The 18,819-nt window shown below is 42.5% G+C and overlaps 1 protein-coding gene across 2 annotated transcripts in view; it reads left to right on the top strand.

The window, feature by feature from the left end:
* The window catches only part of LOC137626456 (uncharacterized), a 422,371-nt gene extending 413,499 nt beyond the window's left edge, over positions 1–8,872 (top strand). Inside the window, exons 9-13 of one of the 2 annotated variants that reach the window (XM_068357459.1) lie at positions 3,193–3,321; positions 3,632–3,756; positions 4,431–4,648; positions 5,387–5,574; positions 6,244–8,872. In XM_068357459.1, coding sequence (XP_068213560.1) covers positions 3,193–3,321; positions 3,632–3,756; positions 4,431–4,648; positions 5,387–5,574; positions 6,244–6,318 — 735 coding nt within the window. In that variant the 3' untranslated portion in view covers positions 6,319–8,872. The remainder of the gene's footprint in view (positions 1–3,192; positions 3,322–3,631; positions 3,757–4,430; positions 4,649–5,386; positions 5,575–6,243) is intronic. The other variant, XM_068357460.1, reaches the window with a different exon arrangement.
* Positions 8,873–18,819: the final 9,947 nt, after the last annotated feature.

Raw genomic sequence — 18,819 nt, 5'->3', positions numbered from 1 at the left:
AACATATGGTCTAAAGACTTGGAGTTTCCTGCCTGAAATTACCGCGTTATTAAATTACGTCCCTTACTTCCTTCTGTGAAGCTGCTCGTCTCCGTGAAGAAAGAATGAATAATCGAGTAGATCCCGCGAGGTGTACTGTAAGCGTTGCTAAAAGTCCACATTTTAGCTTTTATTTATAGTCCATCTTTCTGTCTGTCTTGTGACACTTATGTGTTCATAGAACTTTATAGCATTGCTATTGTGTTCATATGACCTTCATAGCATTGCTATTGTGTTCATAGAACCTTTATAGCATTTCTATTTTGTTCATAGAACTTTATAGCATTGCTATTGTGTTCATAGGACCTTTATAGCATTGTTTTTGTGTTCATAGAACTTTATAGCATTGTTATTGTGTTCATAGGACCTTTATAGCATTGTTTTTGTGTTCATAGAACTTTATAGCCTTGTTATTTTGTTCATAGAACCTTTATAGCATTGTTTTTGTGTTCATAGAACTTTATAGCATTGTTTTTGTGTTCATAGAACTTTATAGCATTCCTATTGTGTTCATAGAACTTTATAGCATTGCTATTGTGTTCATGGGACCTTTATAGCATTTTTGTTGTGTTCATAGGACCTTTATAGCATTGTTTTTGAGTTCATAGAACTTTATAGCATTGTTTTTGTGTTCATAGAACCTTTATAGCCTTGCTATTTTGTTCATAGAACCTTTATAGTATTGCTATTGTGTTCATAGAACTTTATAGCCTTGCTATTTTGTTCATAGAACCTTTATAGCATTGTTTTTGTGTTCATAGAACTTTATAGCATTGTTATTGTGTTCATAGGACCTTTATAGCATTGTTTTTGTGTTCATAGAACTTTATAGCCTTGTTATTTTGTTCATAGAACTTTAGAGCATTGTTTTTGTGTTCATAGAACTTTATAGCCTTGCTATTTTGTTCATAGGACCTTTATAGCATTGTTTTTGTGTTCATAGGACCTTTATAGCATTGTTGTTGTGTTCATAGGACCTTTATAGCATTGTTTTTGAGTTCATAGAACTTTATAGCATTGTTTTTGTGTTCATAGGACCTTTATAGTATTGTTTTTGTGTTCATAGAACCTTTAAAGCATTGTTTTTGTGTTCATAGAACCTTTATAGCATTGTTTTTGAGTTCATAGAACCTTTATAGCATTGCTATTGTGTTCATAGAACTTTATAGCCTTGCTATTGTGTTCATAGAACTTTATAGCTTTGCTATTTTGTTCATAGAACCTTTATAGCATTGTTTTTGAGTTCATAGAACTTTATAGCATTGATATTGTGTTCATAGAACTTTATAGCATTATTATTGTCCTCATAAAACCTTTAACCTTAATAACTTTGTTAGTGTTCATAAAACCTTTAGCCTTTATAACATTGTTTTTGAGTTCATAGAACCTTTACAACATTATTATTATTATCCCCTAAATATTGGAATTATAAATTTCATTATTATCAAGTGATAAAACAAAATGATAAAGAATTATTCAGAAAACTGATAGGGAGACATTACCCTACCCCTCCCCCCCCATACATCAACCAAAAAGAACCCTGGATAATGCATCAATGGGTTCTGATATTTGATTCTGTGAAATACTATCTTTGAGGCCACGTTAACTGTAGCGGAGAGTTTCCTGCGGCCACAGTAGGGCGGCGTCCTTCGGTGCGAAACCTCGTTGACCACATTCGTTACTCGTCACCTTCCCCCTTAAGGGTCTAACCCTTTTTTTGGGCTCAAGCCATGACGTGCTGATGGAAGGTTCCTTCAGTAGCTTCCTAAGGGTATATTGACCCTTAGGAAGCTACTGAAGGAACCTTCCATCAGGACGTCATGGCTATCTCACCCAAAAATAGATTTTTCACTTCGCTCAAAATCCATTTTTATGTCTTTGTATGCAACCCTCAACTCATTTTTATTTCAAATGGTTCTGTGCAATTCTCTTTTATACAGATATATTCAATCCTTTGTTTTTTCCTACAATCTATTTCTTATCTCTTATGTGTAACCCTCAGATTTTTCTTTCATATTTTAATGTTTACGTGCAACCACATTTTGTCTATACAGATGAAACCCTAATCTTTATATCGTGTGCATCCGTATATATTAACTTGTAACCCTCAACCATTTCTAACCTCAGGTTTATGTACAACCCTGTTTTAACCCTACATAGGCAACCTTTCAAGTTCTCGCACACATTTCTTTTATCTCTCATCTTGAACATTTCATGTTCAACTGCAACCATTGTTTTATATCTGCACATAGTAGCCATTCCTGATCATAAGTATCTTTTCCTCACTTCCACATTTTCCACACTTTAATCTCATTTTCTGTCTCATGCATGACCCTCCATCCCATCTTTCTAAATTTGTAGTCCTTCTTCCTATTCATGAACCCCTCTCTTCTCTACTACAATCCTGCTTCCTTTTCATGACCCTTTCTCATCTCTACTGCAACCCATTTTATGTATATAACCTTTCTTATCACTTTTACCCCTCTTTTATACGTCCTTTTATGTGTCGCATTCCCTCCCTCTCTCTCAACGTAGTAAGCCTCGATCCTTTGACAACTCTCAATACTGAACCTGTGTCGCATTCCCTCCCTCCCTCTCAATGTAGCAAGCCTCAATCCTTTGTCAACTTTCATTACTGAACCTGTGTCTTATTCCCTCCCTCCCTCTCAATGTAGCAACCCTCAATCCTTTGACAACTCTCAGTACTGAACCTGTGTCGCATTCCCTCCCTTCCTCTCAATGTAGCAAGCCTCAATACTTTGTCAACTTTCATTACTGAACCTGTGTTCTATTCCCTCCCTCCCTCTCAATGTAGCAACCCTCAATCCTTTGACAGCTCTCAGTACTGAACCTGTGTCGCATTCCCTCCCTCCCTCCCTCTCAACGTAGCAAGCCTCGATCCTTTGACAACTCTCAATACTGAACCTGTCGCATTCCCTCCCTCCCTCTCAATGTAGCAAGCCTCGATCCTTTGTCAACTTTCATCACTGAACCTGTGTCCTATTCCCTCCCTCCCTCTCAACGTAGCAACCCTCAATCCTTTGACAACTCTCAGTACTGAACCTGTGTCCCATTCCCTCCCTCCCTCTCAGCGTAGCAAGCCTCAATCCTTTGACAACTCTCAATACTGAACCACTTACTTCCTTCCCTCAGCTTGAGCTGAAACGCCTCCTGGACCAGCGGGAGAACATCATCACCGAACTGCGGAAGCAGATGCACCACAGGGACAAGACGATCCAGGCACAGAGGGTCCAGTTTGAAGATGCTATCCGGAACCTCCAGGTAAGTCCTCTCGATATTTTCTCCTGCGGATCACTTATGGAACTGATAATTCCTTGTGAAAATGGAAGTAGTCTCTGGGTATTCTGAAATGTAACATTGGGGTGGCATAATGTCTGAGGAAAACTTCTTAAAAACTCAGACTAAAAGGGATACTCCGTATAGGCCAGACTATAGGGGACACTATGGGTCAAATGACAATTGATTGGAGACCCTCTGAGAATAATTTTAAAAGATGTCAAGATGATAAGATTATTTTCTCAAGAAGTTCATCATCATAGATCTGAATAATTTTCTTGTGTTATCTCCACAGAATGGCAAGAGAACCGCAAGCATGGGAGAAAACCCCCTTGCTCGTGGGAGCCCTGGGATGGGAGGAACCAGAGAAGAACTTCAGCTGGTCAGGGACGCCATTATATCTCTGAGGGGCAACTTCAGGTAATTTGAAAGACCCATATCTTTCGTAATTGCGTCCTTGCAACTATCAACTTTCAAAGTAATGTCCTGAAGCTTTTTCGGATTGAAATATTTCTGTCTTGCATTTCTTGAGAACTGAATTAAACTATTTTCAAGTGTTGCATTTCTTAACAAGTTAAATTTCTTAAGATTTAAGCCAAGCAGTATTTGAGTGTTGCTTTCCTTGAGATTGAAATGCATGGTGACATACATAAGTATGTGTTTTGTTTTTTTAACTATTTATCTGTACGCATTATACCTCAAAGTAACGGCATGGTTGTTAGCCTGTATTCCCATATTTGGGAGTCCCGCACAGCATTATTTCCTTCTATTGAAGATGTTTTTCGTAACATCCCTATCGATCTCGAAGTGTCATGTCCACTTCAAAGTATTGAGAGATATGTTGACCTCAATTCTTCAAGCTTATCATTTTTGTGTTGGATAAATCTTAAATCCAGTGAACATTCATTGCATTAACAATATAAATTATGTGTGTTTAGAGATAATTTATCATCACTTATGATACAACAGTATTTCAGAAGATAGATTGAGATTATTTTCATGTAATTACCAATAACAGCATACAGACCCGAGAACCCTTTAGAAAAATCCAAGTAGCCTCATCGCATTCACTAAAGCTTTCTTGTACCCAACAGAGGAACCGATCCCAACCAGCACACCCTAGACACCCTAGAGCAGGCAATAGCCGTCCTCATAGAGAGATGCGGAGGCCTGGCCGCCGGAGGAACTAGCGGAGTTGGAGTGGTGAACGGAGGAAGTGGAAACCAAGGCCCTGGTAGCCTGACGAATGGGGTGATCGGCACGACGACGGAAAAACCGTCCAGACCTGGAGATAAGCGTTTGCAGGTCAATGGTGAGTTTTATAAGCTTGTTAAAGTACTTTTTATTTACAAAGGTCTCTAAAATTACTCAAACTGTTAAGTTTCCTTTTATTTTTCCCAACCCGGTGAATGTCTGTCTTTCTTCTTTTGGCAGGGACGTTCTGAAAGCTGTGTGAATGTTCATTTCTCATTTCTGTCTTGATGGGCTTATAATTAATTTCTATTAAAAAGATCACATTCTTCAGGGTCTCTTTAATTTCATGCTCTTCCTCTTTGAAAGGTAGAGTATTCTTAAAGGTATCAGTACTTAAACTTATCTATTTGAGCATTTTGGTTACCTAGAGTATTCAAAACTAGACAACAACATTTACCTTCAGCATTTTATCATTCCAAGATTTAGTCACTAGCTATTACTCTACCCCTTCTTCCACCCAACCTTTGGAATAATCCTTTCTATGATGAATGAATTTAAATGAATTTAACCTCTCACTTCCATCAAATTTTTAGATCTCAAATACCTAAACCTGCTCCTGAAAAAAAAAGACAAATGGACGTTCACTTTTGACATCGCCACATTGTGAATAATCACTCCCTATTTCATTATCCGCAAGCCAGTTCAGTCATCCATTTTGTTTAAGATTTTAATTGAATGCTGGTTATAGCATATGATATTCTTCTTCAAAATTGAATGGTAGTCATGTATACATTCTTGTCTTGCTCCTAAAACGAAGACGAATTGACCTTGCACAAACATCAACGTCGCCTTCCAGGTGTGGTCGAGTCGTGCACCAAAGTCATCTACTTCACGGAGAGGACAGTGACGCCCTTCATGTCGACGATTAACAAGCGCCTCGGGGAAATACGCCTGCGGGACTTCAAGAACATGTTCGACAGACCCGGGCTCTTCCGCTTCCACTTCAAGAGCCATGACCCCGAGTACGGCATGGTCAAGGAGGAGGTCAGTTGATTGGTCATGGAAGGATTTGATTCCTGTGTTTTGGAGGGAAAGTATGAAATGAGAAAAGACAGATTGACAATCAGACAGACAGAGCAGGTTAGGTTAGAGATAGGTGGAGAGGGAATTAAAGATAGGTAAAGTCAGGAACTATAGAGAACTATGAATTGTAAAAGAGAAGAGGATACAAGAATTGATAAAGGGAGAGCGAGAAAGAGAGTACTATGAATGATAAAATACAGCAAAAGAGAAGGAGTGTGAATTAGAGCTAGAGAATAGATAAGGCATTAAAGACTCGTAAACACTTTTAACATTCAAAGAAACTGGTGACAAGTATTGATTTCATTTATATAGCATCATCTCTCTCTCTCTCTCTCTCTCTCTCTCTCTCTCTCTCTCTCTCTCTCTCTCTCTCTCTCTCTCTCTCTCTCTCTCTCTCTCTCTCTCCAAGAGTATCCTTTTTGAAACTCATATTCTGCAGTCCATATAAAATATACATTTCATATAGTTTGATTTGAAACATAGTCCATTATCTTTATTATTTTTGTTGTTATTATTGTGATTCTGCTATTGATGCCCATTTTATTATTATTATTATTATTATTATTATCATCATTATTATTATTATTATTATTATTATTATTATTATTATTATTATTAATTCTTTTACAGATCGTAAGCGACGATGATATTCTCCCAGGCGTCGAAGGGAAGATCATTGCTTGGGTAGAGGAAGACACAGACTAGTTATCGGAAAATACTGAGAGTTGTTGTGAGCTTCCAGAGGTTATTTAGAGCTAGCATGAGTGATTATAAGCTTTCTGAAGTTGGTAGGAACTCGCTGATATTGCCGAGAGCTCCCAAAAGTAGATGCTAACACAAACCTCATCTCAATACGTAGTTCAAAGGTGTTGATATTTTGCCAAAGTTAGTGAAAGCACAAAAGATTAGTTTATAGCTTCCAAAGGTTGTTGGATGCTTGCGGAAGTTATTGACAACTTGCATAAGCTTGAAAGAGTTTTCAGGAGTTGTTGAGCATACAAACACGTCGCAAAGAGCTTTCAGAGTCTTAAAAACCCGCGGAAGTGGTACTTTGAGTGAATTCTTATGGAACCAAGCGCAGTAAAAGCTCTCTACTTAGATGCAAGGTCTGAAAGATAACGTGGATGGGCCAAGAGGAAAGCAACGTGAACCTTGTGAGAAAATTGGTGAATTCGTAAGATTGTTTAACAAACGGCAGTGCCTTAGCAAACATGTTTTGAAGAACCAGGTGAGGACCCCCGAAATTAATTTGGGACTGTGGTTCCTCAGGAGTGAAACCCCTTCCTTGGAATCCCTTCCGTCAGGATTGGGGTTATTTAGGATAATAAAATACATATCCAGGTGGCCTTTGTACATAAACAAAACAAAAAATGTTTCAAATACTGTAATAAGTGTGATGATGTAGCCGTCCATTCTACGAAGTGCTGGAGATAAGTGCGATTAATTTATACGAAAACTTTTGGATGAGATTGATAGTTTTAATTTTCTACTAGCAAACAAAAAGAGACGATTTATTGTGAATACTGAAGAAAATTGAGACAAGATCTATTCTGTTTTAAGCTTTAAGTCCCTTTTTATCATTTATTTAGCTATTTCTTCTTTTAATAATCAATCGAGAGAGATCTTTAGCTTGACTCGTTCACGACAAAAGTTCCTTAAAGCAGCTGGTTTCAAACTGCAGATCTAATTAATTTTATAAACTGATATTCTTTTAATTCTTTATCAAATTTGGTTAGGGTTTAATATTTGTTTCCTTGTCAAAGAACAAATATTGAAATTCGATGCGCAGACACTTCTGCAAATACAGTATTAAGCCTCTTGAATTTTCACTCATAAACTTTTTAAATGTAAGTTTATTCTGATAACTTCCTGCATGGCGATAAGTTTTAAGATAAGATTCAGACATTGTTATCGTGTTTTTGATTTGTAGATAGAGTATGTACGTCTAAAGCCAGAACTTTTATAATTTATTTACATATGATTATAATTGTAGTAATGATTATGAATATGAAGAAGAACTGTTTTATCTTGTAATATTAGTTTTGTAAATGCTTTCGATGTCTACTATCAGTTCATTATTTCATTTCTGTTTTGTTTTTAATTTGATATATAGGTCTAATTCAGGATTGTAATTTCATATGGAATTTAGGAGTTAAATTTTTATATTGGGTCTCATTTGATGCATAAGCCTAGTTCAGAATTCTAATTTGATACGTAGCGCAAGAGTTCATTTTTATATTTCTCAATTGACCGTTCAAAATTACATTTGCAACATAATTAATTTAATACATGGCTCAAATCTTCCCCTTCCTAATATACAGATCCCCTTATAGTTAATTTTAATGTTATTATTATTACTATTATTATTATCATCCACTTCATCTTCCCCTTCCCACCATTGTTTTATATTTTGACTTCTTCACTGGAGCCAAAGATTTTAAACTTAAGGTAACTTTATCGTTAATTGATGAAATGCGGCTGATAATTCCAAAGAACAAAACTAGACCTTGACTTTGCCTTGTGAGCAAGGTCACCGGAAGCCTGACCTTGACCTTGCCTCACATGCATCGTTATTGGAGGAATACCCGACGACTGATAGGTTAGCGAGCGGCTGTCGGTATTGCCTCCGCGTATGCAGCTCTGTAAATATTATGTTAAGATAGAAATATCAGTGTAATGGATATAACAGATCCCAGCCAGTTACTCGGAGGGGTGATCAACTGGGAACGTCTGGCGCTAGTGATGCATGAGCTCCCGGGACCGTCGCTGAAGTTTGCAGCCGAGCTTGTGAGTTTGGGAGCCGATATGGGTCAGAACGAGACCTGGGGAACTCAAGCACCCGCGACCTCCGTAGAAGTTTGCAGCCGACCATGTGAGTTAGGGAGCCGATATAGGTCAGAACGAGACCTGAGGAACTCAAGCACCCGCGACCTCCATAGAAGTTTGAAGCCGACCTTGTGAGTTGGGGAGCCGATATGGGTCAGAGCGAAACCTGAGGAACTCAGCACCCGCGACCTCCGCAGAAGTTTGCAGCCGACCTTTTGAGCTGCGCGGGGAGCCGATAAGGGTCAGAACGAGACCCGAGGAACGTGACCCGAGGAACTCAACGGAATAGTACGTTAGTCTTAGGTGTTTTTGTTTCAGTAAGTAGAGAATAATTAACTATTTGATCTCTTTTTCTGCCTTGGAGGAATTAAGTGGGGCATATAGGCCTACTCTTGTAATATTACAGGACTTTTTATATTGTAAATAGTTTTGTTATGCAAAATTTTAAGAAAATAAACGCTTAAAAGTTTTAATTGTTTTATTGTCTAAGGCAGATCATCCTAATGGTAAATATTATCCTATAATATCTTGCTGTTTTACATCATATAATAGTGTCTGCAAATGCAATTTTGATTAGGACTGCAATGGTTAAAATCAGATGCTTAAAATTTATCATAAATTAATATTCCATGATGAAATTATATATATTTTTATTTTATGTATTTTAAGCAAAATAGATTATAGCTTTTTTATAAGATGTATCTCATTTTCGAACATTTTTCAGTAATAATCAGTCAATCATTGTCATCAAAATGATAAAAGAACTATTAGGCTACCACTAAGAATGATTAAATTTGAAAAATATGCAATAAAATATAAAATAGTTTTAGAATAAAGAACCATAAGGCGAATTATTACCATTATAGTTAATGAAATATAAAAATAAAAGTAATTTGAATATGATTAAATAGTTATTAGAATATAAAAACACTAGATAAAGCTTTCACAATTGGAGAATATGGCGAGACATGGCAATAACCTACTGTGAATCTAAGTTAGGTGAAATAGTAAATAGGGTTCTCGATATTTACTCATCTTAATAAGGTCTTATTGCCTCATTTCATCATATTTCAATCATCCTTGTAATATAATACTTTTATATAACATATTACCTTCATATTAGAGTGTAATCAGCATAAAATTATGGATTTGAGTAAGTGTAGATCATTTTGGAAGAAGAGCCAGTGCAGTGTTGCCAGCCAGAGTTGCCAGGTTTGTTTTTTCAGGCTAAAAAATCTCAAATTTTGCCTTTTTTTAAATTAGTTGGCCTTTGGTAATATCATGAAAAAAGGGAGTTTTAAATACTATATTTTGGCCTTTTTCTAATAATGGGTTGGCATTTTAAAGCTGTGGTTGATTATTAAGTTGGCCTTTTCTAATTTAGAAAACCTGACAAAGTTAACAAACCTGTTGCCAGCTATGGGAATTTATCCCTAAATTTGAGGATTTATCTCTAGATTTGAGGATTTTGGATGTCTGATGGGGATATTCCGTATACCTTCCTATGAGGAAGAAACAAATATGATTAACCTTTTATATTGTTGCAATTAGTTTGCTTGCACTTATGAGAAGTAGGCCTATGGTGAATAATTTCTATATCAGTAAAACCTACATGATCAGAAGGAAATATATTTGTGGAAATGGGGAATTTTGTGTTATTTTGGGATTTTTTCCATTGAGATTTGGGGATTTTTAGACTAACCCATCTGGTAACACTGTTTGGAAGAAGAAGAAGAGTCAATGAGCCGTGAGTTTTGTGTCCATGTAAACAAACTTTTCCGGTTTTCCTCTTCTTAAGGTTGTCAGGTAATTTTGCATTGACGTATTTTGTTGTCTGTGCCATTTTATAAGATCTGCATTTTCTTTAGTTCAAGTATAACAGAATTACATCATATGTATGGTATTAAATCCGAAATTATTAGAGAATAAACGGTTTGATTTTGGACTGTCCTCCTAGAAGAGCTGCTGACCATAGCTAAAGTCTCTTTTACCTTTACCAAGAGGAAAGTAGCCACTGATCAATTACAGAGCAGTAGTTAACCTCTTACTCTTAGGTGAAGAAGAATTGTTCAGTAATCTCAGTGTTGTCAGGTGTATGAGGACAGAGGAGAATCTGTAAAGAATAGGCCAGACTATTCGGCGCATGTGTAGGCAAAGCGTAAGTGAACCGTAACCAGAGAGAAGGATCCAATGTTGCACTGTCTGGCCAGTCAAAGAACCCCCCATACCTCTCTAGCGGTACAATAGTATCTTAATGGTAGCTTGTGCCCTGGCCAACCTACTACCTATTATCATATAAGTTATGAGTTGCTAAGGGACCTTTTTATTTAACCTGGTAAGACCACCTGTGGCATAATTTGTTACGTTTGTGAAAATGACGCAACTTCAGTCGTGTAAACTTGAAAATATGGAGCCTTTGTAGGGTGACGGCCAGATTCGTTTTCATTCATAGAAAATGGGAATATTATTAAGGGGGGTGGACTGTGGCCGTCATTCTAAAATCGAGTTCGTAGAAAACTGGAATATTCTGAACTGTGGCCGTCGTTCTAATAACGATTTTGGCGGAAGAAGCTAACTTAAAAAACCCACCTAACCTATGCTAAAAGCCGTATCCTTACCCAGAGGGGCTTCGCCCCCCGGACCCCCCCCCCTTACCTACTACGGGAGCGAGAAGATTCGTGGCCGGAGTAAGAACTCGAGCCACAAATTTTCAGGTAATTTAGGGTCTTCGGCAAAAAACATAAAAGTGTGCGTTTAAGCACATATTCAAGATCCGTAGACCATTTCCAAACGTTTTTATTCTATACAAGATATAAAGTCGGAGCGATGATAAGCAAATTAGGACGCTTGGCCGTAGCGCTACAAACTTCTCGAAAATATAATAATGTCAGTCACAAGAAATTTTTACGGACATCTTCAAAAACACAAAACAACACAAAGCAAAGCAAAACACGTCTGACCAAACGCTGGTGCTATGGAAGAATGAGTTAAGGGGGTGGGTAGGGGTGGGGAAGGATAGTCTTAGTAGGAGGCAGCAGATGGGGGATGTTGATGAGGGAGAGGTCTAACTGGTGGTTCTATCACGCCCCAGTATACTATACCGTCACTCATAGAGTTAGCGAGCTGGGTTTATTCCTGGCATTCCATACATCTTTTTTTCTCTGGTATATTTAGCAATAACTATGCCTTAGAAATGGTGCTAGAGGAGCATTTCACGGAGTGACACAGGTCGAGCCCAGAAATAGATTTTTCCTTCGTCAAAATCCCTTTACTGGTAGCTTAGTACTTGAACTAAACTCACAGTGTTAGTCATAAGGTAAAAAAGTTGTCCGAGTCTATATAACAGTAAGTACTGTTCTGTACTGGTAAATATATACTGTATTGAAAATCATCTTGCAAATGTTTCTCCAAATCAGTCAAGGCCATTTATGAATAGGTGACTTGGTTGAACATACGAATAAATCCCTCTTAAGTATGAAGACTATTTTTTCATTATTATGGAAGTAGAATGGAGTAACAGATAATAGAGGGTAGAAAATAGCACAGAAAAGCTCTTTCTTATTGTCAGCTTTGAGTAGAGATTATAATAAAACCGCCTTAGAAAAGATAATATACGTTTGATTATTATTATTATTACTATCCAAGCTACAACCCTAGTTGGAAAAGCAAGATGCTATAAGCCCAAGGGCTCCAACAGGGAAAAATAGCCCAGTGAGGAAAGGAAATAAGGAAATAAATAAATGATGAGAATAAATTAAAAATATATCATTCTAAAAACAGCGTCAAAACAGATACAGTACAGTATGTCCTATATAAACTATTCACAACGTCCAAAACAGAAATGTCATGTATAAACAATAAAAAGGCTCATGTCACTCTGGTCAACATGAAAGCATTTGCTCCAACTTAGAACTCTTGAAGTTCTACTGATTCAACTACCCGATTAGGAAGATCATTCCACAACTGGGTTATTGACAATACAGTAGTTAGAAAGACGCTAGTTGAGTGGTGCAACTACAAATTACATTTCATTTCACTAAAGAAATTGTCAAGTCGACTATATTTTACTGAACTTCGTACTTCACAGAATGATCTCGGATGCTAGAAAATATTAGTGGAACAAACCACAACGCCCATTTACTAGCTTGTTAATCTTAAACCTACTCGAATCTCCGTATGAGGAATCGTATTAGAGATTACCTTTTGAAATTGAACATATAGGCAATACTAATCTGATATGATTACTATTATTAAGTTTAAAGAAACTTTTTAAAACCATCTTACAAAGAAGAAAGTTCTCAAGGCCCGTCCACACGATCAGGCCTGATCAGCGTGCTCCGGGATTGACGGGCAATTTCTGGCAAGCTTACCCGTGAATATTGTCCACACGGGGGAGTCGATGGAGAGGTGGACGTGCCCAACGATGCTAGTAGAATTGTTGATTGTTCTGTAACTGACATACAAACCACGCTATTTAATAGGGGAATTACTTTCGGCATAGCTGAAATGACGAGGCATTAGAATTTTAACGAGGGTTTACTACTCCATCGCTAGTTAGCGGGGGTAAGGGAGGGTAGCTTGCTAAACCCCCCCCCCCCTCACACACACCTGTGCTTGAGCTCACTTTGCTCTCGGCTCGGATGGTAGACGGACGTGTCCGCTCTCATCCTCGCCTTGCTCTTGGCAGCCATTAATGCTTTTTTGCTTTTTCTTTGACAGGTTTGAGTGTGAAGTTGGCCTCTGCGATTATGCGCACCTGTCCTGGATTACCCGACTGCCCCTGCGAAACATTCATGTCGGTGGTCGAGACAGAACCTCACACCCTTTGCCCTTACTGTAAGGTCAACGGTGTGATAGTGGTAATAAGTGTGGTGAGTGTAGGGAGTGGTCTACCTCCCAGTGGGAGAGGTTTTCTCAGCGACGTATGAAGAAGTCCAGGCGGGATATTTCTCCTTTGAAGGTTTCTTCGAAAGGAGAAAATCCCAGGGACTCTTCTTCTGTTGCCCAAACCTCCTCCGAAGCTCCCGCTCGGTCGGCCTCTTTCGAGAGACCGTCAAGTGGTAGCATAGACCGTGGTTCTGTTTCCCAAACTCGGGGTTCGAGAGATGGCCTTGCCTCCCATAGCGAGGCAGCTCCACCTCTCCTCCCGGGGGAGGATTTATCTTTAACCAATTTATTTCAGCTTTGGTCTCCCTTGGGGCTCGAGGGTTCGCCCTCCAAGGAAGCTCTTCTTGACATCATCCGATTGGGTGCCGCTGTCAAGCAATCGCCGACTTTGGCAGAGGTTGATCCTCTGTCAATTGTTGACGTTGTGGTGTCAGAGGTATCCAATGCGGTATCTCCTAATACCTCTGCCTCTTCACATCCCACAGTAGCTGAACGCTTAGTTTCTCCCGTTCCTGCTCAACCTACGAGGGAGAAACTAAGTCCAACAGTCTCTCCTGCCGGTGATTCTCCCCCTTGGCGGAGTTCACTTACAGAGACTCCTCTTCGGAGGATTGCTGAAGGTCAGCTTGCTGATCCTACGGCCCCCAGAGGGCGCATACGTCGCAAGGCTCGCCTTCCCCTTTGCCGGAGAGGCCTTCCTTCACCATATAAATTGGTGAGGAGGCGTCTCTTCGGTTCGTCATCGTCGTTGCAGTCCGCCGCAGAGGAGCCTCGTCAGCGATCACCGACTGTTCCTGCTACGGTCCTGGACCTCTCTGCGGATTGTTCGCGATCCCCTTCGGTGGAAGGTCGTCCTTTCAAAGGGCACTCTGATCTTCCACTCGACAGAATTGCTGACATGCCGTCGCCGTTCCTGGCAGCTGATGCGCTTTACACGCCAACGCACCCTGTCTATCACGATAGTCAGGCACCGGTCCCTACGGGCAACAAGGGCGTACGCGCAATCGCGCGCGTATGTCCCTTACGTGCCATGATGATCATGCACGCCAATGGTCTCCTGTACGCAAGGGTTTACCTGAGATAGCGCGCCAGCGCTCACCTGATCCCAGCGCGCCATCAACCTACTGCGCGCCAGCGCTCTCTTACGCGTCGGCGCTCGCCTACGTGCCAACGATCTCCTGCGCATAAGTGCTCTCCCGCGCGTCAGCACCCACGTACTGCCATCTCTCCTGCGCGCCCACGTACTGCCATCTCTCCTGCGCGCCCACGATCTTCAGATCTGGGGGCTGTAAGGAAGTCAAGGACTTACACTCCAGCGCTCGCCAACGCGCCACCTGCTATCTCCTGCGCGCCATCCCTCCCCAGCGCGCCATCCCTCACCAGCGCGCAATCGCGCGCGTTCACCTGCTCGCGCCTACGAGGATACGCGCGCGTTCACCTGCTCGCGCCTACGAGGATACGCGCGCGGCCACACCCATCCCCTCCAAGAGCTATGCATCGCCAGCCTGACGCGCGCCCGTGAGATACGCACCTACGCACACAGGTTCCGACTGCACACCCGCGCGCCAGGGATGTCTCTCCTGCGTACGCGCGCCCTACGACATCTTCTGGGGTGCGCGATCTCTCGCCCGCACGCCCACGGGTCCATCCTGTGCACTCTCCTGTGTCTCCCGCGCATGCTTCTATGCACCATCACTCGCCTGCTCGCCCGGGCGCGCTCGCGCACCAGCAGTCCCTTGGGCGCGCACACATGCGCCATCAGTCTCCCACGCACGTCAGCAGTCTCCCGCGTGCGACCCCGGGTATTCCCTGTCGCGCGAGCGCCAATACCCTCCCGCGCGCGAGGCTGCAGTATAACGCATGGCAAGGTTGCCATCCCCACATTCCCCTCCCCGCAAGTGCAGAACAGCACGCTCAGTGGTGGAAGGGAAGCTTCCAGAAAGGTCCAGGAACCTTTCTTATTGTTTTTCTTTTCAGGTGAACCCCCCCCCCCCATGGAAACTCCTCCCAGGGATCTGTTGATCCCTGTCCCTCCAGAGGGAGTGTCTGACAGCACAGCTGTCAGCCAACAGCCATGGTTTGGGGATCTGATCAGAGTGGTTACACAGGCTTTCAAGCCTGTTCTCTCTGAATTGGGCCACAAATCCATGGCTGCGTCAACTCCTCTGAAGAGAGAAGGAGGAGCTTCGGATTATTATTATTATTATTACTTACTAAGCTACAACCCTAGTTGGAAAAGCAGTATGCTATAAGCCCAGGGGCTCCAACAGGGAAAATAGCTCAGTGCGGAAAGGAAAAAAGGAAAATAAAATATTCTAAGAAGAGTAACAACAATAAATATCTCCTATTTAAACTATAAAAACTTTAACAAAACAAGAGGAAGAGAAATAAGATAGGAGAGTGTGCTCGAGTGTACCCTCAAGCAAGAGAACTCTAACCCAAGACAGTGAAAGGCCATGGTACAGAGGCTATGGCACTACCCAAGACTAGAGAACAGTGGTTTGATTTTGGAGTGTCCTTCTCCTAGAAGAGCTGCTTACCATAGCTAAAGAGTCTCTTCTACCCTTACCAAGAGGAAAGTGGCACTAAACAATTACAGTGCAGTAACCCCTTGGGTGATGAAGAATTGTTTGGTAATCTGTGTTGTCAGGTGTATGAGGATAGAGGAGAATAGGTAAAGAATATGCCAGACTATTCAGTGTGTATGTAGGCAAAGGGAAAATGAACCGTAACCAGAGAGGAGGATCCAATGTAGTACTGTCTGGCCAGTCAAAAGACCCCATAACCCTCTAGCGGTAGTATCTCAACGGGTGGCTGGTGCCCTGACCAACCTTCTACCTATGCGGTGACTTCTCCAAGAACTAAGCTGTCTCCTCGTAAACCCTCGAGGCAAGTTATCTCCCCCCCCCAGACTTTTTCTCCCTCCCTGTCGGACGAGGATTTCCCGTCCTCAGGGGAGTCACGTGAGGTGAGACGTTCCCCCATCGCACCAATGAGGGAAACCCCACCTCGCGTTGGAAAGTCTTTCCGGATAGGGGCGGAGAAGAACTTGCCTCCATCTTTGTTGGAGTCCTGCATCCCTCCCAGGAGGGAGTCAAAGGACTCGAAGACATTGCCAAAATCCTCGACGAGACTTAGGACGGAGCCAGCTAGTCACTCGGAGAACGTCCGCAATTCTCCCCAAGAAGACCCTTTGGGGACAGGAGACTTCACTGCAAGTCCGACATCTGGAGGTGAACTACAGGAGTCAGAACATGCATTTTGGCAGGTTCTGACCCTTACGAGGACTCTCAATGGGTTTACTGACCCAAAAATTCCCCCTCGAGAGGGCAAAGACACAGTCTTGGAATGAGTATTTGGAACTCAAAAACCTTCTAAGGCCAGTACGGCTCTGTCCTGGTCTCGGGGTTAAGAGTACCAGGGACAAGATCGCGGTCCAGCTCTCTGAGTTAGCCTCCTCCAACCGCTCCAGTGCCAGCAACAAGCTTCTCCCACCACCTCGCGTACAGCAGAGGAGGTACTTCGAGATCTTGGAGGAGCCTTGTTTAGCTCTTCCTCTTCACCATTCTTTTAAGAGCTTACCAGGGGAGTCCCTCTTGAGAGACTCCAACCAGCAGGTCTCATTCTCGGCAACTGAGATCCTTAACCAGGAGAAGGTTGCGAAGTGTGCTATGCAAGCCACTTCGTGGCTGGATATCTGGTTAGGGACCTTAGGTATCCTGATACGTTCGGAGGATTTCTCCAAAGAACGTACCAGGAAAACTTTGGAGACGTTCCTCCACTCAGGCACTCGCATGATCGAGTTTCTGGCCCACCAAGTCTCGAACTTGTGGGCGAACACCATCCTGAAACGTCGGGATGCGGTGGCTGAGAGGTTCCATCAGAAGGTCCCTAGCACCGAGATAAACAGGCTCAGGCATTCTTCCTTGGAAGGAACGAATCTGTTTGAGCCTAAAGATGTGGAACATGCTGCTGAGAGGTGGAGGAAGTCCCACCAAGACTCCCTCCTGTATAGGGCTTTGACATCCAAGCCCTATAAGCCTCCAGCACCCCAGCAGTCCCGTCCTACCAAGGCCATGAAACCAACAACGGCAGCGAAGGCAGTGGTGTCTAAGCCCTTTCCTGTCAAGGACAAGAAAGGCAAAAAGTCCTCCAGGGGGAGGTAAAAATCCTAGAGGGAGCAGCCGAGGCCGCAAACGCTAGGATTGGCAGTCCCCCTGCATGTCCACCAGTGGGGGGATGCCTACAAAGTTGCGCAGACAGGTGGCAGCAACTCGGGGCCGATTCCTGGACGATTTCCGTAATCAGTCAGGGATATCGCGTCCCGTTCACAACATCTCTACCTCCCCTGACGACGAATCCAGTGTCATTGAGCTCCCTTGCCTTGGGATCAGCAAGGGGGCAAGTCCTTCGGGCAGAAGTCCAGACCCTGTTGAAGAAGGGCACACTCCAAGAGGTCCTCGATGGGTCCCCAGGCTTCTTCACTCGATTCTTTCTTATAAAGAAGGCGTCTGGAGGCTGGAGACCAGTCATCGACCTCTCGGCTCTGAACAAGTTTGTCAAACAAACTCCATTTAGCATGGAGACTGCAGACACGATCAGACTAGCAGTGAGACCACAAGACTTTATGTGTACACTTGATCTGAAGGACGCGTACTTCCAGATCACAGTCCATCCGCCTTCAAGGAAGTACTTAAGATTCAGCCTAGACAACAAGGAGTACCAGTTCAAGGTGCTGTGTTTCGGTTTCTCCACAGCACCACAGGTTTTCACCAGAGTGTTCACCCTAATATCATCGTGGGCACACAGGATCGGCATCCGTCTCCTCCGTTATCTGGACGACTGGCTGATCCTAGCAGACTCGGTGTCATCCCTTCTTCAACACCGAGACAAACTTCTGGGACTTTGCCAGGATCTGGGGATCATGGTAAATCTCGAGAAGTCCTCTCTGCTTCCCACTCAAAGACTGGTATACCTGGGCATGATTATAGACACCAATCTCCATAAAGCCTTCCCATCAGACGACAGGATAGCAAGGCTGAGGAAGGTCGCAAACCCTTTTCTCAGACGAGAAGAACTTCCAGCCCAATCGTGGTTATGTCTCCTTGGTCACCTTTCACCTCAAGTCCCGGTGGAATCAAGGTCACGATTCCCCGGACGTCATGATCCCTATGGGACCTGCGGAACGGACGGATCTCCAGTGGTGGGTGACAGACGAGAACCTACGAAGAGGAGTGGATCTTCTCGTCCTCGTCCTCCCCCCGGATTTGATGCTGTTTTCGGACGCCTCAAAGAAAGGGTGGGGTGCCCACGTACTGCACCACACGACCTCAGGCCTGTGGTCAGAATCAGAAAAGTACCTCCATATAAATCTTCTAGAGATGAAGGCCATTTTCTTGACCCTTCGACAGTTCCAACAATGCCTGGCGGGTCACTCTGTGGTGGTGATGAGCGACAACACCACAGTAGTGGCTTACATCAACAAGCAAGGAG

The sequence above is a fragment of the Palaemon carinicauda genome, chromosome 34 (assembly GCF_036898095.1).
Source record: "Palaemon carinicauda isolate YSFRI2023 chromosome 34, ASM3689809v2, whole genome shotgun sequence".
NCBI lineage: Eukaryota > Metazoa > Arthropoda > Malacostraca > Decapoda > Palaemonidae > Palaemon > Palaemon carinicauda.
The sequence above is the reverse complement of the archived record's forward strand: the minus strand, read 5'-3'. Positions and strand labels throughout refer to the sequence as shown.